General features: G+C 50.3%; 1 protein-coding gene across 1 annotated transcript in view; it reads left to right on the top strand.

Moving 5' to 3' along the window:
* Positions 1 to 9,133: 9,133 nt before the first annotated feature.
* PEBP4 (phosphatidylethanolamine binding protein 4) overlaps positions 9,134 to 26,298 on the top strand; it is a 94,702-nt gene continuing 77,537 nt past the window's right edge. Inside the window, exons 1-3 of the mRNA XM_077789246.2 lie at positions 9,134 to 9,731; positions 12,945 to 13,072; positions 16,116 to 16,248. Coding sequence (XP_077645372.1) covers positions 12,951 to 13,072; positions 16,116 to 16,248 — 255 coding nt within the window. The 5' untranslated portion in view covers positions 9,134 to 9,731; positions 12,945 to 12,950. The remainder of the gene's footprint in view (positions 9,732 to 12,944; positions 13,073 to 16,115; positions 16,249 to 26,298) is intronic.

The raw sequence follows: 26,298 nt of genomic DNA, 5'->3' as shown, positions 1-26,298 counted from the left end.
CGGGGTGTTTTGGCCTCACTCCCTGCATTAGGGAAGGAACTCGGGGGGATTTTCCGCCTAATTTGGTGGGAGGTACTAAAAAGCGTCTGGTTTTGCTGGGTCACAGAGCAAGGGAAACGTTCCCCGCCCGGAGCAAGGGTGGGTTTGCAGCCGCGTCTTGGAGCATCTGCAAATGGTCCTAATTTCGCCCAAACTGCTCCCAAATGATCACCCTGGGGGGATCTCGGCCCTCGCTGGCTCCAGGCTCAGCCCTGGGACTCTGCCAGAGCCGGCCGGGCGCAGGCTCAGCCCTGCCCTGGGACTGGGGATACTGGTAATGCAAAGAGGGGCACTGGTCGGTGGAAAAGGGGGGCCTGGCTGGCCGTGCTGGGGACCCCAGGCTGTTTTCTGTGCTTTGCACCTCAGGGGTTTTTGGGGGTGTAAAGGCAGCGGCTCTGCGACCCTGCCACTGTGAGGAACTGTACATAGGGGAGATTTTGGGGTCCCCTTCAGAGCCACGGGGCTGCAAAAAAAAAACCCACCTGGGCAGGGGAGAAGTTGGAAGGTGTTCTGGAAAAGATGCTCACGCTGAAGGGTTCCCCCCAAATATGGGAAGTGCCCTCACCTCCTTCCAGCCCCCAGACTGGTTTTGGGGGATCATGAGTGGGCTCAGGGCTTCCCAGGAAAGCGCCACGGCTTTGAGCTCGTTAAAGCTCTACCAGCCCCTCCTGCAAACCAGTTAAACCCATCCAGGGAAGGGTTAAGCCAGTTCGGAGTGATTTGGGAGCCTATTGATGAAAAGGTTAATCTGGCGTAAATGCATCAACATGGGGGATTTGAACCAATTTAACTGTTCCACCTCCAGGATCTCCCTGGAGGATTTAGGGAAGCGTCAAGCCTGTTGTGCTTCCCCTTCATCCCAGGCTGCGGAGAGCCTCGGGAAGAGGGAGAAAACAAACCAGGGGCTGAAGGGCAGAGCCTCGTGGAGGCTGAGTGTGGAGCACTGCTGTTATAGCCCAGCCGGCCGGGATTCCACGCGGGTCCCGGTGCCCAGCTGGCACGGGGGAGCAGCAGGGTGGGCAGCGGGACCCTCGCAGTCCGTCCCAGCTCGTGGGAGCAGGCTGAGCCCGAGCTGAGTCAGAGCAGAGGATGCTCCTTCCTCATCGCGGCTCCTCATTATCCCGCTGCCCCAGGGCTTTCCCACGAGCCTCATCCAGCCGGGCCGTGGCACCTGGAAGAGGTGTTTGTTTATTTTTTTGCTGTCATCCCTGAAGGGCTGTAATCACAATTAAGAGCGTCCACGAGGCACGGGGCAGAGATTAATCTCCTTTCCAAGGCCGCGGTGCCCAGGAGAGTGGGAGGGAAAAGGTGGAAATGCTTCCATCCGCATCCCTGCGCCCACACAGCATCCCCGGGGAGCGCGGCGAGGTTGGCAGAGGTCACACCTGAGGGTTTCTCAACGCTTTCCCTCCGAGCTGAGGTCGCGTGTCGGTGTTGCGGCAATTCCCGGCGGCTTTTCCCGTCTCCGGGAGCCGGGAGCGGGCCGTGCTTAACGCAGGAATTCCAGCCGGGAAGATACAGAGCGGCTCAGCGCTGTGGGGACGGAGGGATGGGAACGGGATTGGATCGGGCAGCGCCCGGAGAGGAGCGGGCTGGGCTGGGCTGGGCTGTGCCAGCACCGCTGGGGTCGGGGGAGCTGCCAGGCTGCGGAGCTGCCGCCGGAGGAGAAGCGGCTCCCGCACCGCTCTGCGCTGCCTTGTGACTGCGAAATGAATGTGCTTAATATAGGCCAAGTGAAAACATTCTGCCCAAAATAGAAGCCCTTGCCCAGAAAGCGCCGCAGCTCCGGCAGGAGCAGTCACAAGGTACCGGCCGTGGCGCGGGGGCCGTGCCGGGTGTGCCGCACATCCCGGCTGTCCCCAAGGTCACCTCCCCGGGCTGCAGCTCCCCACGACCCTCCCCGAACGCACCCGGCGAGTTCAGGGATGGGGCAGCCGCCCCCGAGGCTGGGATTGCGGTTGGGATTGGGGTGGGGGCCGCATCCCCAAATCCTGTGATCCCACGGGCGCTGCAGGGGATGGGATTGGGATAATTCCTGCTCGTGCTGCTGCACCTGAGGTTTGGGATGGGAAGGGGGCGGCTCTGGGCGCTGCTGCCGGGCTGGGGGGGCTCGCTCAGCTGGAAAATATCGGCTATCCCTCTTCTCTGATGGCTGCTGGAATACCCAGCTCAGTCAGAGGAACGGGGGTGGTGCCGCGCAAGGTTCGGGGGTCCCAGCAGCGCCGGGTTTGTGCTGCCCTGCTGGGATCCGTGCAGGAGCCGAGGCGCTGCCAGCTCCAAAGGCAAAGAGCATCGTGGGTCCCTTCCCTGACCCCACAGAGATTCCTGCTCACAGGGTGCTGTGGGTCCCACCCCCCTTTTTGGGGCTCTGACCCATCCCCTGCGCTCACCCGTGACCTTCCCAGCCACGAGGTTTAATCCAGCTCGACCAGGCACAGCTGCCGGCCAGGAAAATGGGCCAGGAGGGGCTGAGAGTTCAGCGCTGGAGCTTTGGCAGGTATAAAGGGAAAAGCCAGAAATCCTCCCCTCTTAATCTCAGGCTGCACCAGGGATCTGCATCCGGCGTCCAAAGCTCTGCTGTTCCAGCCTGCGGCTCACTGGACGTGTCTGGGGAGATAAATTCATCCCCCTCCCTCCAGATTTTGCCCCAGCATCTTATAAATGCTGGAGAAACCCAAAATTCCAATCGCAGCCCTTTAACAGCTTTAAAAGCCATTCAGCTTTTTGTGCCGTGGGGTCGTTAACCCCTGCCCCCACCGCGGCTCTAGACAGACCCAGGGGAACTCCGGAGCCCAATAAATCTGTCACATCCCTGAAATCCACTTAAAAATCCCCCAAGGAGCGGAGCCAGCCCCGCAAATGGCTTCAGATGCAAATTTATGGCGTGGCCAGGGCCAAGTGGGGTTTTTGATTCACAAAGTTCTCGCCCAGGGGCTTGGCCAGGACAAGGTGAAGGTGACCTTGGCGTTGTTGGCTTGGAGCAGGGACCGAGTTCTTGGGAAGGAGGGAAACGTGAGAGGACAACCCACGGAGAAGGGAGATAAGCAGCACAGCGAGGCCAGGGCACAGCGAGGAGAGAGGATGTGGCTTTTGTTTCCTTTTCTGATTTCTTCAGAATTAAAGGGCTGGAAAATGGGCGTCCTGCAAGGCCAAAATTGAGGGAATTCCCCCGGCCACTGAGTGCTTGGCTTCGTGCTGCCTTGCTGTTTGGTATCAGCAGTGTAAATATGATTTTTTAGTGATTTTTCAGCCTGTGGGTGTTGATATTTTGGAGTTGCTCAGGTAATTCGCTCAGTGTACTCCGGGGCATGGAGGTGCCTCCTGGAAATATTTGGATTTCTTCCCGAATGAGAAGAAAATGCTGGATTACTGAAGGAAGAGCTGGGCTTGGGCTGATGCTTGTGGGTCTTGTTGGTAGCCCAAGGAGCATTTTTATGGCTCAGAAATATTTCTGCAGGTGAAAAGCAGAATAAATCCTTGTTTTCCAGAGCTTTGGCTGGCTGATGAGGAAGGACTTGAGATTTATTGGCCTCAGTGATGACTTAAAATTTTTGTCCAGCCTGAAAATGGGAGCAAAAAAAACCCCCATGGGACTGGGGACATCAGGGCCTGGTGTCACCTCCCTGTCCCTGCAGGCCACTCACACCTGGGGACAGCCGAGGCCACAACGAAATGGGATGGGAGCAAGCTGAAAATTAAAAAAAAAAGGCAAAATGGCCTTTTTTTATGCAGCAGGGAGAGCAGAAAGGCTGAAGTGGGCGCTGGTTTATCAGGATTTCACATCAACAGGAAGCCAGCTCAGGGGGTGGCGGAGGGGGGGAAGTTCCAAACAATGCTTTTCTGGGAAGTAAAAACAAGATTTTAATGAACTTTTTAAGTGAAACTCTGCTCAGGAAGTGCCGGTTCCACATGAAATAAATGAAGAGCTGGAGGCTTTGCACGTGTGGGGGAAGCTCTGAGAGCTCCTCTCCTCTCAGCTGATGGTCATGGGGCGCCTCGAAAATTTTCTATTTTTGCCTCAGCGGGATCTTAAATTTGCCTTGGAGAATATTGTGAATATTGTGGCCCCTCGGCAGCGATGGGAGAGTGCCCAGGTGGGATCTGCTGGGGGTTTTGGCTCCTCTGCCTTTCCCTCTCAAACCCCATTTGTGGCCCCATGGCTCAGCCCGGGTTGAACTTGGCTCCCAGCTGGGCTGATTTGGCTTTCACAGGTGCTTTGTTATTGTTAAAACGATTCCCACACTTCTCCCTCCCTTCCCGGCCTTTTATTAAGAGCTTTTTCATCTCTGATATTAACAGAAAATAATTTCCTCACCTACCTCTCGGTTTTGTCAGCTCTGAGAGGCTTTTGAGCAGATTTTGGAGGTGTTTGCTGGGGATACAAATGCAAAATGTATTTATTTTTGTACCTCTATTGAAATATCTGCTCCCAAATGAATTGATGTTGAGACTGCAGTAATTTTACTCCATCAATTCCCTCATTTGATCAATTAAATTAATCTTGTGCTGATTACTTCAAAAAGCTTTATTTTATTTTCAGAATATTGGGAAATAGCCCTTGTGAAAGCTGGGAGAGCCGAGGAGTTGTAAACAGGTTTTCAGTGGCGATTTTAGCCAAAATAAGCGAAAATTTTAAAGCGCAGGTGTGAAAAATGCAGATTTATGATTGGCTCTTCGCAAATGTTACAATGAATATTGTATGTGTGATGTTAGAAAGTTGTGCTGTATTAATTCTCTTATGTAGTGTGTTAAGTGTAGTTTTAGGTTCCAACATAATGTTAAAATAGAGATTATGTATGTGGGGGGAGTTTTTTTTAGGGATGAGATACTCGCTTTGAGGAACACCTAAATCTTCCAAAGGAGAGGAACTTATGGCTTCTTATCAGAAAAAATTAATTTTTTCAGGCCTTGCTCAGACTCGAAGCTGCCATGAGGATTAAAGGAAACAGTTGACATACAACAGACAGAGTTTCTTGTTTTAAATAAAATATCTGCATAACCACGAAGAATGAATATGCAACAAGTGTATTGGTTTAAGGTTATTCCTTTGTTCACAAATCATGATTTTTGTGACTTAGTGTCTGAGAGCATCTGGACATCCGTAATTCTTTGCTTTTTATTGTCTTGTAATTGTCCTCACTCTAAACTTTATTACTCTAATTGTATTATTATTTTTATAACCATTTTATTATTATTAAACTTTTAAAATTTTAAAAACCAAGCGATTATTGTTTTTCACAAGGCCTTGCTCAGACTCAAAGCTGCCAGGAGATTAAAGGAAACAGTTGACATACAACAGACAGAGTTTCTTGTTTTAAATAAAATATCTGCATAACCATGAAGGATGTATGAATATGCAACAAGTGTATTGGTTTAAGGTTATTCCTTTGTTCACAAGTCATGATTTTTGTGACTTGGTGTCCGAGAGCATCCAGACATCTGTAATTCTTTGCTTTTTATTGTCTTGTAATTGTCCTCACTCTAAACTTTATTACTCTAATTGTATTATTATTTTTATAACAATTTTATTATTATTATTAAACTTTTAAAATTTTAAAAACCAAGCGATTGGCGTTTTTCACAGCAGGGAAGCATCTTTTTTTGTTTCTCATCCCACGCTGGAATGAGGGGGCAATTCCTGGACTTCCCTCGGCTCTGAGCCTCATGTGAGGACGGTGCCAGAGGCTTCCAGGCTGGAAAAACGAGATTCCTGCAGTCCTGGGTCAGGACTGGGAACCTGGGAACAGCCCGGGACAGGAACCCGGGAAGGCTGAGCTAGAACAGAGCTGGAAGAGCTACAGAATAAAAAAATAATAAAGCAGGGATTTATTAAAATTATCTCGATGCATCCACCTTGGGCAGCACAAGAGCCCAGCCAGGGCTGCACCCAAATCAACCAAAAAGGTCCCAAAATGCACAACCGGTCACGGGGTCTGTCACTTTTATTAAGTTTTGGTCCAAATGGCCCCAAAATGGAAGACAGGTCATGGGGTCTGTCACTTTTATTCAGTTTTGGTCCAAATGGTCCCAAAATGGAAGGCAGGTCATGGGGTCTGTCACTTTTATGAAGTTTTGGTCTAAATGGTCCCAAAATGGAAGGCAGGTCATGGGGTCTGTCACTTTTATTAAGTTTTGGTCCAAATGGTCCCAAAATGGAAGGCAGGTCATGGGGTCTGTCACTTTTATGAAGTTTTGGTCCAAATGGTCCCAAAGTGGAAGACAGGTCACGGGGTCTGTCACTTTTATGAAGTTTTGGTCCAAATGGTCCCAAAGTGGAAGGCAGGTCATGGGGTCTGTCACTTTTATGAAGTTCTGGTCCATCAGCACGCTGGAGTTAATTGTCCAATTCCAGCTTTAGCTGGTGAATTCCCATCCTCCTTGTTTTGTCTCTTCAGCCCACCTTGTTTAAACTTGCCCTGATTGTCCTCGGTCCCAGCTGGAGCAGGAGTTGTTTTGTCTCCCTGCTCTGTGCAGAGCTCAGCATCCCCCGGGGTGAAGCCCAGACCCACGCACCAAAGCAGCTCAGAATGTGAAAAATAGAAAAGCTCAAACCTGAGGCATCATTTCCCCTCCCTGGGAGCTGGTTTTGATTTATTAAAAAAATCTGGATATTGATCTAATACCAATATCCAGCTGTGACAGACAAAAACTCTCTAACAGTTTAGAGTTAGAAAGTGATTTATTTAAAAAATCTGGATATTGATCTAATACCAATATCCAGCTGTGACAGACAAAAACTCTCTGACAGTTTAAAGTTACAAAGTGTGTGTTTATTGTGTGTGGGATCCCAAATCCACACCGCAGCTTCCAGGTGATTACAGAGCCCTTTTATCCATCCAAGTGTTGAATGCCCAAAATACAAATGCATATTCATCATTTTGGTACATCCCATTCCCTGCTTCATATGCTAATAATTTCAAAATCTATTCAGCCTGCGTGGTTTGTTCCTTGAAATGGGTCGGTGTCCCTTCCATGGGGACAGGTCCCAAAATGAGGAAGTCAATGAAGTTTTTCCCTCGTTCTGACCTTTCTACCTTTTCAATGCAAATATGACAAATGAACTCTGGGTAGAACTCCCATTCCTTGTCTTCACTTGGTTTCAGAACAGAGGAGGCCACAATTGTCTGATGTTCCTAAAAGCTCTTTGTCAATTTATATTCTTCATTACAAACCCAGCTAACTCAACATTGTGCTGATGAGCAATCAGTTATTAGTTAACTACTAACTCCTAACTTCATCAAGGCCTACTCATTTATTTTAATTAACTCTAGTAAGGCTTATCTTTAAATAAAATCTTACCTCCTCTAAAATCTCGAAATCCCTTAAAATTTACCTTTCCGTTTGTCACCCAAGCTGCCTTTTCCAGCAGCAGGATCCTTCTCCAGAGGGGAAATTCCTGCGTGCAGCCTCAGGGATTTTCCTGCTTCTCCCCAGCCCGGAGAGCTCCAGGCACGGGCAGGAGGATGGAGAGGAGGATCCCGGTGGAAATCGCCCAGCCCTGGGCTCGGATTTCCAGGAATGTGGCGGGGACAGCAAAGGCAGCAGCTCTGGGGTCACCTTGGCCTGGGTTTGGAAGCCACAGGGGTTTAATATTTAATTTAAAAATTAAATATTCCAGCGGTTTCCCACCCCCTCGGGAGCATCACACAGCAGAGGGTGTCCAGCCCTGGCAGCATTTTCCCATGGATTTTTTTTGTCCTGGTAAAAGCTGAACAAGTTTCCTGCTGCACTTTAAAATCTGTTTCCTGAGTGGAGGAAATAAAATCTTTGTTTAAAAAAACCCAAACATTTTTTTTTTCTTTGTTTTATTTTTTTTTTAGGGAGGAAGTCACGGCTCATCTTACACAGGAAGATGAAAAATTTGTAAAATTTTACATTTTTAAAAATGTAAAATTGTTGCTCCCATGAGTTTTGCTTCCTGAGCATCCCTGGGAGATCCCCCTTCACCTTTTCCATTGCCAAACCCTTTTGGGATGATCTGTGAGAGGTTTCCAGATGGAAGGGGCTGATTTTGGCTCTCCAAAGGGCTTTTCTCTGTCTTTGGGCTTGGGGGAAAAAAGAATATCCCTGCTCTGAATTCATCCCATTTTGGCTTCTTGGTGTTGTTTGGGGAAGCTCTGCAAAGGGGTCACAAAAACCCCAAAAAAACAAAAAACACAAAAAAACCAAAACAAAACAAAAACAAAAACAAAACAAAACACTGCAAAGGGTCTGGAGAAGAAAAAATTTGAAAATTTTAAAACCCCTGATGTGACGCTCCCTGAAATTTCAGTATCTGCTTTATGTGGGATGTGTTTCAGCAGGGAGAGGGACTGGGGACGAGGGATGGAGGGACAGGACACAGGGAATGGCTTCCAATGGGAAAAGGGGAGGTTTGGGTGGGATATTGGGAAGGAAAGTCCTTTTTTAAGGACTTTCAGGCACCTTTCTCCATGTCCAACCTGGATTTTTCCCAGATGGAACACACTGAAAGTGTGCGTGGGAATTTTAAAACCCCTGATGTGATGCTCCCTGAAATTTCAGAAATTTCAGTGTCTGCTTTATGTGGGATGCATGTCAGCAGGGAGAGGGACTGGGACGAGGGATGGAGGGACAGGACACAGGGAATGGCTTCCAATGGGAAAAGGGGAGGTTTGGGTGGGATACTGGGGAGGAATTCCTGGTGAGGAGGGGCTGGGATGGAATTCCCAGAGGAGCTGTGGCTCTCCCTGGACCCCCAGAAATGTCCAAGGTGAGTTTGGAGCCCCCTGGGCCAGCGGGAGGTGTCCCTGCCCTGGCAGGGGTGACTCTGGATGGAATTCCAGACCCTTCCATCCCAAACCATTCCAGGTTTTGCCAGGAGTTCCTCGTCCACATCTCCACCCGAGTGCCCAACTCCCTGCCTGCCTCTCGTTCAACTTTCAGCCGCATCCCCGTTTCTCCAAGGAAACTCCTGCCTTTCTCACCGTTCCATGAGCACATTTCTGGGCATTTTCTGCTGGTCTCCAGCTTTGCCCGGTGCTGGGGATCCCGAATTTTCAACCTCCCCGTCCGTGTGACACCGTGAGGGTGCAAACCTTGACTCATCCCGGCATTCCTGGGAAAAGCCTGACTCACGGGAGCCCATTTGCCGGCTCAGGGCTCTAATTACGGGGCTGTGCCCATCGCCAGCGTGGGAACCGGAGCCATTAAGCCCCTAAAAAGCTCCCGATCATTCCCAATCCATTAATGTTTCTAATTAGTTAATCCCCGACGCCTCTTTCCCTCGCCGGGCTCGCTCGTGTTCTCCGAGCGTGCAGCCACAGCTCCATTATGTAATGATCCCCTCGCTGCTGCCAGACTCACACCGGGCTCTTCTTCACTGTCTTTTTCTTTCATTTCCTCGCGTGTGCCTCTTCCCCGGAGCTCATTAGGGGATGGACGAGACGGGCAGATGGAAGTCGGGCTCGCAGCGCCCCTGAATCGGCGGAGCAGCCGGCGGTGCGGCGCGGGGGCTGGGCAGGAGCGCGCCCGGCGCCGCTCGGGCCGGTTGGGGCGGTTGCCGGGGGGTTAAAACGCCGTTGGCAGGTCCGGAGCAGCCTCTGCTCCTTCCCCGGGGCTTTGACTTCTCATTCCCGGTCCCTCTGTCCCTTCCTTCCGAGGAAACCATCTCCACGGCAACCTCAAACCTCCGGGCTCTGCCTCGGAGCTGCTCAGCCGCCCCCAGGACCTTGGTAAGTGGCTCTCCGGTGGCCCGTGGCTACCGGCTCTGCCAGGAGGCGAGGGATGGCGAGGGATGGGTGGGCGACCCAGCCCCGCGTCCCCTCGTCCCCCTCGAGGCTTCGTGTGGCTTAAAAAGGGGTGGCCAGAGCTGTCCTGGCGTGGGAAAAGCGCTGGAGGCGGCGGCTGGGTCGGGGTTGCCCTGCCCGGGGTCGGGGACACGTCCCGGTGGCCTGGCTGGTCCGTGTGTCCTCGGGGGTGGTGCTGGACGCAGCACAACCGCTCCCGATCCCGGTTTTCCGTCGCATTTGGGAGAGCAGCAGGTGGAGATGGGGATTCTGTCCCCTCCCGGAGCTGGGTTTGGAGCGTGGTGTCACCGCGTGGGGACATTCCCGGTGCCACGCGGAGGGGGAGGAAGCACAAAAAAAGGGTCCGGCGAGCTGGGCTGGGGGTGCCTGGCGAAGGGGAGCGGCAGGAAACGGCTAAATTCTGGAATAAACGGGATTGAAGTTGGGTTTTCAGAGGAAACGGCTCAGTCCCACAATAAACGGGATTCAAGTTGGGTTTTCAGAGGAAACGGCTCAGTTGTGCAATAAACGGGATTGAAGTTGGGTTTTCAGAGGAAACGGCTCAGTCCCACAATAAACAGGATTAAAGTTGGGTTTTCAGAGGAAACGGCTCAGTCCTGCAATAAACGGGATTGAAGTTGGGTTTTCAGAGGAAACGGCTCAGTCCCACAATAAACGGGATTGAAGTTGGGTTTTCAGAGGAAACGGCTCAGTCCCGCAATAAACGGGATTGAAGTTGGGTTTTCAGAGGAAACGGTTCAGTTGTGCAATAAACGGGATTGAAGTTGAATTTTCAGAGGAAACGGCTCAGTTGTGCAATAAACGGGATTGAAGTTGGATTTTCAGAGGAAACGGCTCAGTTGTGCAATAAACGGGATTGAAGTTGGGTTTTCAGAGGAAACGGCTCAGTTGTGCAATAAACGGGATTAAAGTTGAATTTTCAGAGGAAACGGCTCAGTCCCACAATAAACGGGATTCAAGTTGTGGAGCTGTGTGGCAAGCACGTTTCTCTCCCCCTCAGGATTTTTCATAGAGGTGCACGGAGAGAAATGAAAACGATTTCTATTTCTGCTCCTTGTTTTTCCTATGTGGAATGTATTTAGAGAATTTTTTACCTGGGGTGAGTGCTTGGTTGGATTCTGGTGAGGATTGTTTGAGCTGGTGGCCAATCCAACCCACCAGGGGCTGGACTCTCAGAGAGGATCATGAGTTGTGTTAGAGTCAGAAAAAGTAGTTTGTAGTTTTAGTATCCTCCTTTTATAGAGTATATTAATGTATTTTAGCATAGTTATAATAAAGAAATCATTCAGCCTTCTGAATTGAGTCACACATCGCCATTTCTTCCCATTGGGTTCCCCTGCATTTACAACAGAGCTGCAGGAGGAAGTGATGGGCAATTTTTTTTGGATTAGGGTTTTTTGTGACTCCGAGGTGGGGTAAATGAGCGGTTTGCACCTCTTTGCAAACCTCGAGATAAGAAATACCGGTGTAAAAATACCACAGGACAGGCTTTGTTGAGAGAGAAATATAACTAGAAACAAGTTTGAAAGGATGGCCTTACAAATAAAATTAAATGCTTTAGAGAAGTAGCACTATGAAAGCTGCATTACAGTAAAACCCATGAGGAGTAATTATAATTAACTTTGAAACATTGACAGTGTGGCGTGGCAAAAGCTGATAGGCCAAAAAAACGCTTATAATGCATTATAATTAAAAAATAGTTGGCTTCTGATTGTAATGGCGTGAATTATAACAATTGAATATATATATATATACATTATATATGAATATAATATATGTATATAAAAATACACATAAAATTTAAATTATATATGTATTGCCTCACCCTTCACATGAGAGTAAATATAGAATAAAAATTTGTAAAGTGCCTCTCGGTTACCCCATCTCTGGCTCAAAAAGGAGCCTGATCCGCCGGGCAAGGCTCGGGGTGCGGTGGCTGGAGCTGGTGCCGTGTCCCCGTGGGGCTGTCCCTGTGTCCCCATGGGGCTGTCCCCATGTCCCCGTGGGGCTGTCCCCGTGTCCCCGTGGGGCTGACCCTCGCTGTCCCTGTGGCTGACCCTCGCTGTCCCCGTGGGGCTGTCCCCGTGTCCCCATGGGGCTGTCCCTGTGTCCCCGTGGCTGACCCTCGCTGTCCTCGTGGGGCTGACCCTCGCTGTCCCCGTGGGGCTGTCCCCATGTCCCCGTGGGGCTGACCATCGCTGTCCCTGTGTCCCCGTGGGACTGTCCCCGTGTCCCCGTGGGGCTGACCCTCGCTGTCCCTGTGGCTGACCCTCGCTGTCCCCATGGGGCTGTCCCCATGTCCCCGTGGGGCTGTCCCCGTGTCCCCGTGCCTGACCCTCGCTGTCCCTGTGGCTGACCCTCGCTGTCCCCGTGGGGCTGTCCCCATGTCCCCGTGGGGCTGACCCTCGCTGTCCCCGTGTCCCCGTGCCTGACCCTCACTGTCCCTGTGGGGCTGACCCTCGCTGTCCCCGTGGCTGACCCTCGCTGTCCCCGTGGGGCTGTCCCTGTGTCCCCATGGGGCTGTCCCCATGTCCCCGTGGGGCTGACCCTCGCTGTCCCCGTGGGGCTGACCCTGTGTCCCCGTGGGGCTGTCCCCATGTCCCCGTGGGGCTGTCCCCGTGTCCCCGTGGGGCTGACCCTTGCTGTCCCCATGGGGCTGTCCCCGTGTCCCCATGGGGCTGTCCCCGTGTCCCCATGGGGCTGTCCCCGTGTCCCCGTGGGGCTGACCCTTGCTGTCCCCATGGGGCTGTCCCCGTGTCCCCATGGGGCTGTCCCCGTGTCCCCATGGGGCTGTCCCCGTGTCCCCATGGGGCTGTCCCCATGTCCCCGTGGGGCTGACCCTGTGTCCCCGTGGGGCTGACCCTCGCTGTCCCTGTGGCTGACCCTCGCTGTCCCCGTGGGGCTGTCCCTGTGTCCCCATGGGGCTGTCCCCGTGTCCCCGTGGGGCTGACCCTCGCTGTCCCCGTGGGGCTGACCCTCGCTGTCCCCGTGGCTGACCCTCACTGTCCCCGTGCCTGACCCTCACTGTCCCCGTGGCTGACCCTCGCTGTCCCCGTGTCCCCGTGGGGCTGTCCCCGTGTCCCCGTGGCTGACCCTCGCTGTCCCCGTGGCTGACCCTCGCTGTCCCCGTGTCCCCAGGGCAGGATGAAGCTGCTGGGGGCCGTGCTGGTGGCTCTGGCCCTGCTCGTCCCGGGCGCCCGGGGCAGCGAAGCCTCCCGGACCTGCATCTTCCAGACCCTCAGTGAGGCCGACCACGGGTTCTGCAGGTGAGCCGCTGTCCCCTGCCACTGCCCGGCCTGGACATCCCCTTTGTGTCACCTCCTGGCTCTGTTCGTTCCGCCGACCCTTTGCCTCTTTTCCTTCTTTTCCTTCTTTTCCTTCTTTTCCCAAAATTGGGCTCTGTGGGAGTCCAGGGCTTCCCTGGCAGGGCTCAGGAACCCCCTGGACAGAGCCCCCAGAGACACTGGCTGTGATCTCTGTCCATGGAAAAGAGTTTTCAATCTCACAGGATGAATTATCAGCTCTGAGTGTTTGATATAAGTAATAATTAGGGTTGATATAATAATTAGGTTTGATATCAGTAATAATAAGTGCGGCACGGGTGCAAAAGTAAAATTTTAGGATTCTAGATGAGGGGCCCAAAGGGGACAAGATAGAAGAAATTGGGTGTGCCTTGTCCTTTTTCTCCTTCTCCATGCCCTCCATGTCTCACTGTGGTGTTGGCATTTTTCTGTTGGTTCAGGCTGGGGACACACTGTCCAACGTAGGTGACAGATATTGGCACGTTCTTGTAAATGCAGCCCAGGGAGTTTCTGGTATTGAATGTTTGTCACATCCCACTGAGGGCAGAGCCCCACACGCTGCCCTGCAGGACAGAGCTGGGCAGGGCAGCAGAACATGTGAGAGATCAACAGAATAACCAACCTGGAAACCAGCACAGACCAATTCTGGCTTCTGCTTTGGCAGGGGGCTGACAGACAGAGACTTTTACAATCTCAGAATCATCAATAGCTCAGATTCCGACAGGGCTCCATCATTAGCAGATATAAAAATTAAATGCTCAGAGTTCAATTGAGCTGCAACCATAATCTAATTTACTATTGAACTGTGCCGTTTTTCTCTTGTTAACTCACACGTGCAATTTGGTTGGCAACCGGTTTAAAATGTTCTCTTGGCAAAAATACTTAAAATGCTGACCAATACAGCTTGAAAAATTTTCATTTTGGTAAAAAATTGGCCACTCGATGCAAGTTGAGATTAGCAAGAAAGAAAGATTTCACCAAACCCAGGGGCTTTGGAATGGCTTTGGCAGTGTTAGTGGTGGCAGAAGTTTTCCATGGAAAACTTCAGAGGAAGGAGGCTGCTTTTCCATGGAATTCTGGCGTGGTTTGGCTGGGAAGGGGCCCTAAAATCCAGCTCCAACCCCAGCGCCTCCCACCCTGCCCGGCTCCTCCGGGAATTCCATCCCCACCCTCCCAGCCAGGAATTCCTTCCCAAAATCCGCTGAGGAGCACGCAGCAAGGAGCGCAGGAATTTCAAATGCCCTTCAGCTGATTAATTATAATTTTATAATGATAATAATTGACAATAACCTTGTTATCCCACCCTTGCACTTTGCGTTCCCAACCCCACCCCGAGCCCGCCCTGGCACCGATTCCTGTGGGAACCCGGGTTTGCTCTGGGGTCCATGTGGGGGTGAATATGCCAAAAATGAAGTAGTTAAAGCAGAGGAAACAAAGTTGAAGTGGCCAAAATATAGCAATAAATATAAATATACGGTGGCCACAACATAAATAAAATTAATCAAATTTTTCTCTACGCGTGGCCACTTAATTCCTATTTTTCGTACATTGTGGCCATTAAATTCCTTTTTAAAAAATAGCCATGATGGAGCACAAAATGAAATCATTAGGAGGCTGCAAATAGCAAAAATTTAAATGATTAAGTGGCCATGTGTGGCACAAAAAATAATTTAATTTCTTTGCTACCTTCTGGCCACTTAAATGGTCACAGGATAAAAAAAAAAAAATTAATTGTTTTAAAAGTTAATGTAGGGAAAATTATAAATGGCTGCGTTTATAGGGGAAATAAGAGTTACAATGCAGCAAATATTCTAAATTGTAATGTGGTGATATGGTGAAAATAATTCATTAAATGGCTACAATGTGGCTGGAATAGCTGTAAAATGGGTTGATGCAGGAAAAAATATATTGAGTAAATGGACAACAGAAAAAATATAACATATATAAAATTAAACATACATATATAAAATTAAAACATAACATATATAAAATTAAAAATACAACTATCCAACCTGTGATTCCAAAGAAAAACTGCGCAGGCTCTTGCTGTTGGGTCTCAAGGCAGTTTATTGTGAGTTATCTAAAAGATTTTCTCCTGGGGCTGCTGTGGTTTGCTCACAGCTCAGGCAGAGGCACACACACACCCTGACATCCTCTCTGTCCCCTAATTTCTTTTTTTTCCCTCCACCCAGGATTGCTGCTGTCTTTTATATGATATATTACATATTACATGTTCACAGTTTTACCCAATGCCTATTACCTAAATTAAATGGTGTTTTTCTATCTTTTCTATGGTACATTACATGTTACATGTTCACAGTTTTCCCCAATGCCTATTACCTATATTAAATTGTGATTTTCTTTTATATGATATATTATGTATTACATGATTACAGTTTTCCCCCAATACCTACTACCTATATTAAATGGTGATTTTCTATCTTTTATATGGTACATTACGTGTTACATGTTTACAGTTTTCCCCAATACCTACTACCTTTATTAAATGGTGCTTTCCTATCTTTTATATGGTACATTACGTGTTACATGTTTATAGTTTTCCCCAATACCTACTATCTATATTACAATGTGCTTTTCTACTCTAAACCAATCTGTGAGTGCCAACATCACCAAGAACATGGAGGTGAGGAAGAAGAAGGAGGAAGAACAGGATCAGCCCACTTTCCTCCATCTTAGAACTTCTGACCCCCATGTACAAAGTAAAAACCCCCTGGACAGGTGCTAAAACCCCCCTGTACAATACTAAAAAAATTTCCCCTCTGTTTTGTAACTATTTTATTATACTATATAACCCTTTGTGACTGCTTGTTCCACCTCTAAAGTTGGTAAATTGTTCCATGGTTCAAACCCAAAATCACAGCTGTTTGCAGCTGCCTGCCGGGATCTAAAACTCTTCTGACCAAGTCCTGGAACCCCTAAAATATCTGAGGGACATTTTGAGTTCTGACAGATTCCCACATTCTCCTCGCTTGTCCCGTTTTTCCAGGGGCGATTTGGAAGTCATCTACCCCGAGGTGGGCGACGTCAGCTGCTCCTACATCCCCAAGTGCCAGGGCTACCGCCAGAAGCTGAGCCAGGAGTGGGGCCGGCCCCGCGTCCGCTTCCCCTGGGCCAAGAAGGTGAGACGGGACCGGGGGACTCCGGGGGTTCTGGTCCCACCTGGGGTTCTGGTCCCACCTGTGGTTCTGGTCCCATCTGGGGTTCTGGTCCCACCTGGGGGTTCTGGTCCCACCTGTGGTTCTGGTCCCACCTGGGGTTCTGGTCCCTCTCTGGAGGTTCTGGTCCCACCTGGGGTTCTGGTCCCACCTGGGGGTTCTGTTCCTGCTCTGGGGGTTCTGGTCCCTCTCTGGAGGTTCTGGTCCCATCTGGGGGTTCTGGTCCCGTCTGGTGGTTCTGGTCCCATCTGGGGGTTCTGGTCCCACCTGGGGGTTCTGGTCCCATCTGGGGGTTCTGGTCCCATCTGGGGTTCTGGTCCCATCTGGGGGTTCTGTTCCTGCTCTGGAGGTTCTGGTCCCATCTGGGGTTCTGGTCCCCCTCTGGGGGTTCTGTTCCTGCTCTGGGGTTCTGGTCCCATCTGGGGTTCTGGTCCCACCTGGGGTTCTGGTCCCATCTGGGGTTCTGGTCCCGTCTGGGGGTTCTGGTCCCATCTGAGGTTCTGGTCCCGTCTGGGGGTTCTGTTCCTGCTCTGGGGGTTCTGGTCCTTCTCTGGAAGTTTTATTCCCACTTTTCCTCATTTATTCTCACTTTTCCTCTGCTGGAGGCGGAGCTGTGGGTCAATGGAATTGGCATTTTTTTTGGTGGTGTTTTTGGTGGTTTATTTGTATTTTTTTTTTTCCTACGCTGTGGCCATTAAATCGCCTTTTCTCACATTCGGAGTATTTTTTACTACATTGAAACCTTTTTTGTATTTTTGTATTTTTAGTATTTTTTTTATATTTTATATATTTTAAATATTTTCTCTTTTAAATATTTTTTATATTTTTTATATTTTTAATATTTTTTATATTTTTTATATTTTTATATTTTTTTATATATTTTATATTTTTATATGGTTTATATGGTTTATATGGTTTATATGGTTTATATGTTCTATATATTTTATATTTTTTTATATTATTTTAATATTATTTATATATTTTAATATGTTTATATGTTTATATTTCATATTTTATATTGTTAATATTTTAATATTTTAATATTTGTAATACTTTAATTATTTGTACTATTTTAATATTTTATAAATTTAATATTATAATATTTTATATATTTTATATTTTCTATTTTTTATATATTTTAATATACTTATAAATTTAGATGTTATATTAATTTTTATATTATATTATTTTTTATATTTTTATATTTTTATATTTTATGTATATTTACATTTATACATTTAGATTTCATATTTATAGTTTATTCTATTATTTTAAAAAGTATTTTTATAGTTATATTTTACATTTTTTATATATGTTATATTTTTTCTGTTGTCCATTTACTCAATATATTTTTTCCTGCATCAACCCATTTTACAGCTATTCCAGCCACATTGTAGCCATTTAATGAATTATTTTCACCATATCACCACATTACAATTTAGAATATTTGCTGCATTGTAACTCTTATTTCCCCTATAAATGCAGCCATTTATAATTTTCCCTACATTAACTTTTAAAACAATTAATTATTTTTTTTATCCTGTGACCATTTAAGTGGCCAGAAGGTAGCAAAGAAATGAAATTATTTTTTCTGCCACACGTGGCCACTTAATCATTTAAATTTTTGCTATTTGCAGCCTCCTAATGATTTAATTTTGTGCTCCATCATGGCTATTTTTTAAAAAGGAATTTAATGGCCACAATGTACGAAAAATAGGAATTAAGTGGCCACGCGTAGAGAAAAATTTGATTAATTTTATTTATGTTATGGCCACTGTATATTTATATTTATTGCTATATTTTGGCTATTTCAATTTTGCTCCCTCTACTTTGACTACTTAATTTTTGGCATATTCAGACCACTGGATTTTTTTTCCGCTGCACTGTGTCCGTTCCATTTTTTTTGCCACAGCTCAGCCAAAAAAAACCCAAAAAAAAATCAATTTAAACCTTTCCACCGCGGATTTTATTTTTGTTGTCAACTTTTAAAGCCATCCTGGCCTCGGGCTGAGCTCTGGGGTTGGTGCTGGAGTTTGGGGTTGGCGTTGATGGAGTTTGGGGTCGGCGTTGGAGTTTGGGGTTGGTGCTGGAGTTTGGGGTTTGGGGTTGGTGCTGGAATTTGGGGTTTGGGGTTGGTGCTGGAATTTGGGGTCGGTGCTGGAGTTTGGGATTTGGGGTCAGCGCTGGAGTTTGCGGTTTGGGACTGGCGCTGAAGTTTGGGATTTGGGGTTGGTGCTGGAGTTTGGGGTCAGCGTTGGAGTTTGTGGTTTGGGGTTGGCGCTGGAGTTTGGGGTTTGGGGTCGGCGCTGGAGTTTGCGGTTTGGGACTGGCGCTGAAGTTTGGGATTTGGGGTTGGTGCTGGAGTTTGGGGTTTGGGGTCGGCGCTGGAGTTTGGGGTTTGGGGTTGGTGCTGGAGTTTGGGGTCGGTGCTGGAGTTTGGGGTTTGGGGTCAGCACTGGAATTTGGGGTTGGCACTGGAGTTTGGGGTTTGGGGTTGGTGCTGGAATTTGGGGTTGGTGCTGGAGTTTGGGGTTTGGGGTTTGGGGTTGGTGCTGGAATTTGGGGTCGGTGCTGGAGTTTGGGATTTGGGGTCAGCGCTGGAGTTTGGGGTTTGGGGTTGGTGCTGGAATTTGGGGTTGGTGCTGGAGTTTGGGGTTTGGGGTTTGGGGTTGGTGCTGGAATTTGGGGTCGGTGCTGGAGTTTGGGATTTGGGGTCAGCGCTGGAGTTTGGGGTTTGGGGTTGGTGCTGGAATTTGGGGTCGGTGCTGGAGTTTGGGATTTGGGGTCAGCGCTGGAGTTTGGGGTTTGGGGTCAGTGCTGGAGTTTGGGATTTGAGGTTGGTGCTGGGATGAGTTTGCGGTTTGGGACTGGCACTGAAGTTTGGGATTTGGGGTTGGTGCTGGAGTTTGGGGTTTGGGGTTGGTGCTGGAGTTTGGGGTCAGCGTTGGAGTTTGGGGTTTGGGGTTGGTGCTGGAGTTTGGGGTTGGTGCTGGAGTTTGGGGTCAGCGCTGGAGTTTGTGGTTTGGGGTCAGCGCTGGGGTTTGTGGTTTGGGGTCGGCGCTGGAGTTTGGGGTTTGGGGTCGGCGCTGGAGTTTGTGGTTTGGGGTCGGCGCTGGAGTTTGGGGTTTGGGGTCAGCGCTCGAGTTTGGGATTTGGTGTTGGTGCTGGGATGAGTTTGCGGTTTGGGACTGGCGCTGAAGTTTGGGGTTTGGGGTCAGCGCTGGGGTTTGGGGTTGGCACTGATGGAGTTTGGGGTGGGCGCTGATGGAGTTTGGGGTCGGCGCTGGAGTTTGGGGTTTGGGGTTGACGATGCTGGAGGAGTTTGGGGATGGTGATGCCGGAGTTTGGAGTTTGGGACTGGCACTGGAGTTTGGGGTTTGGGACGGGCGCTAGAGTTTGGGATTGTCGCTGCTCTAGTTTGGGATGGGTGCCGGAGTTTGGGGTTTGGGGTTGGTGCTGGCATTTGGGGTTGGCACTGATGGAATTTGGGACTGGCACTGGAGTTTGGGGTTGGCGCTGATCTAGTTTGGGACAGGCGCTGGGGTTTGGGGTCGGCGCTGGGATTTGGGGTTGGCGCTGGAGTTGGGATATTGGGGTCGGCGCCGGAGTTTGGGGTTTGGGGTTGGTGATGCCGGAGGAGTCTGGGGTTGGTGATGCCGGAGTTTGGGGTTTGGGACTGGTGCTGGAGTTTGGGGTTTTGGGTCGGCGCCGGCGTTTGGGCTTGGCACTGATGGAATTTGGGACTGGCACTGGAGTTTGGGGTTTGGGGTCGGCGCTGATGGAGTTTGGGACGAGTGCTGGAGGAGTTTGGGGTTCACGATGGAATTTGGGTTCACGATGGAGTTTGGGGTTCACGATGGAGTTTGGGGTTCGCGATGGAGTTTGGGATCGGGGGTGGGGGGGGAAATCCCGGTGCTGCTGTTCCCTCCTGCCACCACCAGGTGGCAGCATTGAACTGCCCGAGCTCCAGCGCCGCCCGGACTGGGAGGGACTGGGAGGAACTGGGAGGGACTGGGAGGGACTGGGAGGGACTGGGAGGAACTGGGAGGGACTGGGAGGAACTGGGAGCGCCCAGATCCGTGCTGAGGGTGCCGAGGGGACAATAAATTGGGGTGACGTTGCGGTATTTTGGGGGACACCCTGCGCCGTGCCCTGCTGTGTGACCTCAAATCTGTCCCAGGATGCGGCATCGTCTCGTAGCGTTCCCAAATCCCGGTAGAACCCTTGCTGGCACCCCAAAAACCTCCCTATCCCAATAATTTCCATAATTTCCATAATTCCCATGGCCAGCTCCAGCCTTGGGAGAAGTCAGCTCTGCTGGCGTTACCTCGGGGTGGGAACAATCCGTTTTTCCGGCTCTGCCGTCTGGGAAGTCTCTTCCCCCTGCGGATCACATGGTTGGAAGGAGAACTTTTCCTTAAAGATGCCTGATTCTTCCAAAAAAAATCCTTTCTCCTGGCAGAGGCTGCTGCCCGCAGCCCCATCCCCGCCTTTCCAGGAGGCTGAAGTTTCCCAGGGATGTGGGCAGTTGTTTTTCTTTTAATTTTAGTCCTGGAAAGCAAATCCAGGGCCGGGAGAAGGGAAGGGACTCTCCGGGGATGCAATGCTGCCGGCTGAAATCTGTGCGAAGGATTTTGGGGACCGGAGCCAGCCCCTGCCAGGCTGTGCCAGCGGGATGGGATGCAGGCTGTGCATCCCAGAATCCGCAAAAAGCAGGGAAGGCCGAGCTGGGAGCGTGGCGTGGGGGGGGTGGCGGCACCCGTTTATTTTGGGATGGAATTGCAGCTGTGCCTCGGGGGTGGCAGGTCCCCAGGGAGCCCCTGGCACGGGCGGCGGCTCCCGCTGGCATCGCTGGCACCGGGAGCGGCTCCGCTGGAGGATTTGGCTCCGTTTCCTCCCAAGGCATCTCGGCACATCTTGAGCTCAGGCGGCATCTGAGGACACGGGGCCCCGCTGCTTCCCGGGCTTTGGGGGTGGCTTTGTCCTCTGGCCTTCCCCAAAAAAATCACCTCCCCAGCTCTGCACGGCTGGGAACGATCCAGCTGCGTTGTCCAAACCAGGAATTCATTTTGCGTGGCCTTAAACCCCTCCTAGAGGTCTGGCTCACCTCAGGTTTTTAATAGGAATATAGAATTTTCTTTCTCCTGAACCTCCAAGGATGCTTTGGGATAATATTTTTCCCCTCCTAAGCTCACCCTAAATTGAGTGGGAACAAGAGCTGTGGCATGAGAGTTGTTTTTACGCTTTGTGTGGGTATTTCTGAACGCAGGAAATGTGATTATTCCTAATTTCTTCCCAAATGAGAGCGGGGAAAATTTGGCAAAGTGAGGAGATCTCCATCTCCCTGTGGCGCTCCAGTGGGATGCTCCAGCTCGGTGATCCTGGATGGGGTGGGGAGGGCTGGCTTGAAGGGCTGGAGATGCTTTTCCCATCCAAATCCGTGGCAGAAAATCTCGGGGTTTGAGGATGCAAACTTGTGTAGGAAGTGTCGGCTCTCTGTGGAACACTTTGTCTCTTCAAGAAAAACAACCACCAAAAAAGCCAAATGCGGAGTGTTTGTTTTTCTCTCTAGAAATATTTATCAGTTTTCTGAAAAGGTGGTGGGGGAGGGAATGGGAGGTTTCCCGTTCTTGTCCCAGATATTTGGGATGGGTTTGGCATCACCTTTGTGCCCAAGGTCCGTCCCTGCAGCTGCTCAGGGAAGGGAACATGGATGGTTTGGGGTGAAGGAGCTGAAAGTGGGGTGGCATCTTGCAAAGCTGAGCTGTGACGGCAGCAAAATCTGGCCTGGGCGACTTTACTGCGTCATTTTAGGGTGGATTTGAATATTTTGTCGTGTTTAAACACTGAGCTGTCGAAGCCAGCTTTGTCAAACATCCATTTGCTGCCCAAAAAACCCATTTTGGGGCAGTTTTTGGTGCTGTCAGAGCACCCGTTGTGTGTGGGGGCTTCTCAGGGGAAGGAGCCAGGGACAGGAGGGTGGTCCTGGATGGTTGGAGAACCTGGGGGGCAACCTTGAACTGCTCTGCCCTGGTGGGCAGAGATGTGGGAATATCAGGAGATCAGCCCTGGGATGTTTGGGATGTCCAATCCATGGGAGATGAGCCCTGGGATGTTTGGGATGTCCAATCCATGGGAGATCAGATCTGGGATGTTTGGGATATTCAATCCATGGGAGATCAGATCTGGGATGTTTGGGATATTCAATCCATGGGAGATCAGATCTGGGATGTTTGGGATGTCCAATCCATGGGAGATCAGATCTGGGATGTTTGGGATATTCAATCCATGGGAGATCAGATCTGGGATGTTTGGGATGTTCAGTTCATGGGAGATGAGCCCTGGGATATTTGGGATGTCAAATCCATGGGAGATCAGATCTGGGATGTTTGGGATGTCCAATCCATGGGAGATCAGCCCTGGGATGTTTGGGATGTTCAGTTCATGGGAGATCAGCCCTGGAATGTTTGGGATGCTCAGTTCATGGGAGATCAGATCTGGGATGTTTGGGATGTCCAATCCATGGGAGATCAGATCTGGGATGTTTGGGATGTTCAGTTCATGGAAGATCAGATCTGGGATGTTCAGGATTTTCAGTCCATGGGAAATCAGCCCTGGGATGTTCAGAATGTTCATTCCATGAGAGATCATTCCTGGGGTGGTCAGAATGTTCAATCTGTAGGAGATCACTCCTGGGATGTTCAGGATGTCCAATCCATGGGAAATCAGCCCTGGGATATTCAGAATGTTCAGTCCATGAGAGATCATTCCTGGGATGGTCAGAATGTTTGATCCAAGGGAGATCAGCCCTGGGATGTTCAACCCATGGAAGATCAGCCCTGGGATGTTTGATCCATGGAACATCAGCCCTGGGATGCCCAATCCATGGGAATGCAGCCCTGGAATGCCCAATCCATGGGAATGCAGCCCTGGAATGCCCAATCCTCACTGGAAAACTCTCCTGAGCACATCCCAACCCCCCTTTGGGTCCCACTGCAAAGACCTGACCTCAAACCCCCAAACCCCCAGCACCCACAGCTCCTTCCCAAAATCCCCGTGCTGGGAGCTGCTGGAGGCCCTTTCCCAGCCCAGGGGTGCAGGAGAACATCTGGAAGGACGGGAAACGCGTCCTCCTTGTCCTGCCTCGATATTGCTTTGCTCAAGCGAAAATAAATTGGAAAAGAAAATTGGCCCTTGCACCAATTTGGGGCAGTTTCTGGATTGTGCAGCGCAGCAAAGCCCCCGACGATGATGGATCGCTGCATTAACCCAAACCCGCGGCCCCTGATTCCCTTTTATTACCACTCGTGGTGGCAGACAGAAAAACAGATTACGCTGGAGATCAAATCGATAGGAACTTTATTTACTGGCCTTTTAAAAACATATTTCTGGGCTTTATAAAAACATACGGCAGATGCCAGGGATGGGCCTTGTCTCCTTGTTAAAAAGCAATTTACCTGTGCTGGAGCCGCTACCTTTTACCTGCTCCTCCAGATTTATTTTCATCCCAAGGTTTGACAACTTCCTTAGAGGCTTCTTTAGGCCGTGCCATCACTTTTTTAGGATACAGGAAGGAATTGGAGTTTTTTTTTTTGGCGACAAAATCTACAAATAAAGTGATTTTCTCAGGGTTTCTACCCCAAACGTAACTTTTTAAAACTTGTTTTTGCAAGCAGCCGATTTGCACATCCCCAAGCTCGGCTCCGTCCTGGTGGTCCGCAGCTCTCTGGGATAAAAGCATTCCCAAACTGGGATGGAGTGGGGCTGGGAGAGCAGCTGGAAAAGCCCCCTCAGCTGTGGTGACCCACGGGGATGAGATCCTCAGGGGTGGCTTTGAGCTTCTTGTGCCTAAACCTGTGACCAGCACCCAGGGGTGGGGCTGGAGAGGTCCCGGGACTTGGAGCTGCACCCTTGGGCGCCCGGGGAGGGAAGAGCAGCAGGAAGAGCTTCTGCCAAGAACCCACAGAAGATCCACTCTGGTTCCTTCCCCTGATTCTTTTGTGACGCCCTTGGTGGCCTGGCTGGGGACAGGCCCTGATTCACAAAGAGTTTTGTGTTCCCATGATTTGGGCAATGGTTCCTGTGCCGAAATTCATTCATTTCATCGGAGGCAAGGGCAGCTTCGTGCCATCTCCTGCCGGGATGTGCTGCAGGGGTGGCAGGAGGGGAAGGGGAAGGAGCTTTTCGTGGTGCTCAGGTTCCATCCACGCCTCGCTGGAGAAGATGGTTGGAAGCAGAAGATTTCTGACAGTCTGTGTATCCCTGCTGGCTCGTGGAGCCGTCTGGAGCCACCAGCGTGGTTTTCTCCCTCTCTCAATCCTGTCTGGGCTCCTCAGAAACAATGGCCCCACATTCCTTCCCGCCGCCGTCAGCCCGAGGTTTTCGGGATTAGCCCAAGCCCCCGGTGATGAAGCCCTGCTGGGTTGGGTTCCCATGCCCTGGGCTCGCTCCTCCGTGGCATTCCAGCAGCCCGGACTTCAGAGGGGAATGGTGTGAGGGATCTGAGCTTCCAGAGGGCTTCTCAGAGGGCTTTGGAGTGGGGTGGCAAAGCCAAAATAAATGTGAGTGCCGAGAGCTCTGCACGCTGCCCGGGCCCTGTCCTCCGCTGACCCCCTGCCGCCGCTTCCACGGGGGATTTTCTCGGGATGTGACCCCTCCGAGCCAGCACTGCTCCAATTCCCATCGTTTTGGGGAGCAGGAAGGTTTTTCCCTTGCTGGGAACGTCTGGAGTGGCTCAGCAGCATCACAGGGGTGTTGTCCCCCACCGGAGGGGACCCGTGAGCAGCTGGTGCCACACGCCAGGAGAGCCTGGTTCCAAGAGCGATCCTGGCAGGAATGTCACTTCACATCCATCTCCCGACCTCCTCCTTCTCTGGACCTTTAACCACCCTGGACAAACATCATCTCCTAAAGGGAGGAGGCCGGGAAGCACCTCCAGGTCATCCCCGTGCCTCGGCGTCTCCCGCTCGCTCCTCGTTTTCCGCAGAAAAAAAAAAATGTTTGAAACCGCCGCCGATTTCTCCCTTTGATCCCTGTAAACACTATACAGTAATCAAAGTTTAAGCTGCTTTGGGTGAAATAATTGCTTAACAATCATATAAGACAAAGTGATTCAACAAATGACAATTAGGACTTGTGATCTACAGAACAGATGCATTCAGTGTAGCATATTATAATGTGCTAATAGGAGATTGACAGCACAATAATAGGAGAGAACAGCCACTCAGCCTATAATTCCCAACCAAATGTGAGGCTGTCCACAGAGCTCAAATCCGAACAGGCTGTAAAATTAGAGGTAAGAAGGCACAAGTTTCACAAAGACTCATTAGCAGGTTGGCTGTGAATTTCCAAGGAAGGGGGGAAAATTCCTGCTGGAGGATTTACTCGCGAAAGGAAGGAAAGGGAGGCGGGGATGGGGTTGGGGGGGAAAACCTCAACCTCCGCGCGTCTTTACGCTGGGAAGGAGTAACCTCGGTCACAGAGGGCTCCACCAGGCTGGAGCTGCCGGTGCCAGCCAGGTTTTGGGGAGCCCAGGGTGGCTCCCCAGCCGTGCCAGGCGTTGGGATGCTCGGCCGTTCCGATGGCGTGAAGGACCACGTGAAATGAAGACTGATATGAGCACGGAGCCGCACCAGGCATTCCTGATGGGAATTGGGCACTTCCCAAGCCTTAAATGATGGGTGACAGGGGCAGCCTTTAGCCCTGTCCATGGGAATTAAGGGTTGTGCTTTCGCTGCTCTTTGGGGACGTCGAGGCACGGGGACGTGTGCGGGCCTGGAGCTGCCAGTCTCCACGTCCCCGGCACGTGCGGAGGCAGGAGGTACCTTTCCCCCCCTGTGGGTTTAGTAATTTGGAAACAATCGGCTGGAACTTACGGAGAAAATCCTGATAAAGTGGCAAGAGTGGTAAAAATGCTTATGGAAACTCAGAATCCGGATTGGGATGATACACAAGTAATATTAGACACGCCAAGGAAAGGGCAAGGGAGGACATCAGAAACAGGCTCATGATGGG

The sequence above is a fragment of the Lonchura striata genome, chromosome 22 (genome assembly GCF_050655825.1).
Source record: "Lonchura striata isolate lonStrDom1 chromosome 22, ASM5065582v1, whole genome shotgun sequence".
Classification (NCBI taxonomy): domain Eukaryota; kingdom Metazoa; phylum Chordata; class Aves; order Passeriformes; family Estrildidae; genus Lonchura; species Lonchura striata.
This window is presented reverse-complemented; position numbering and strand designations above follow the sequence as displayed.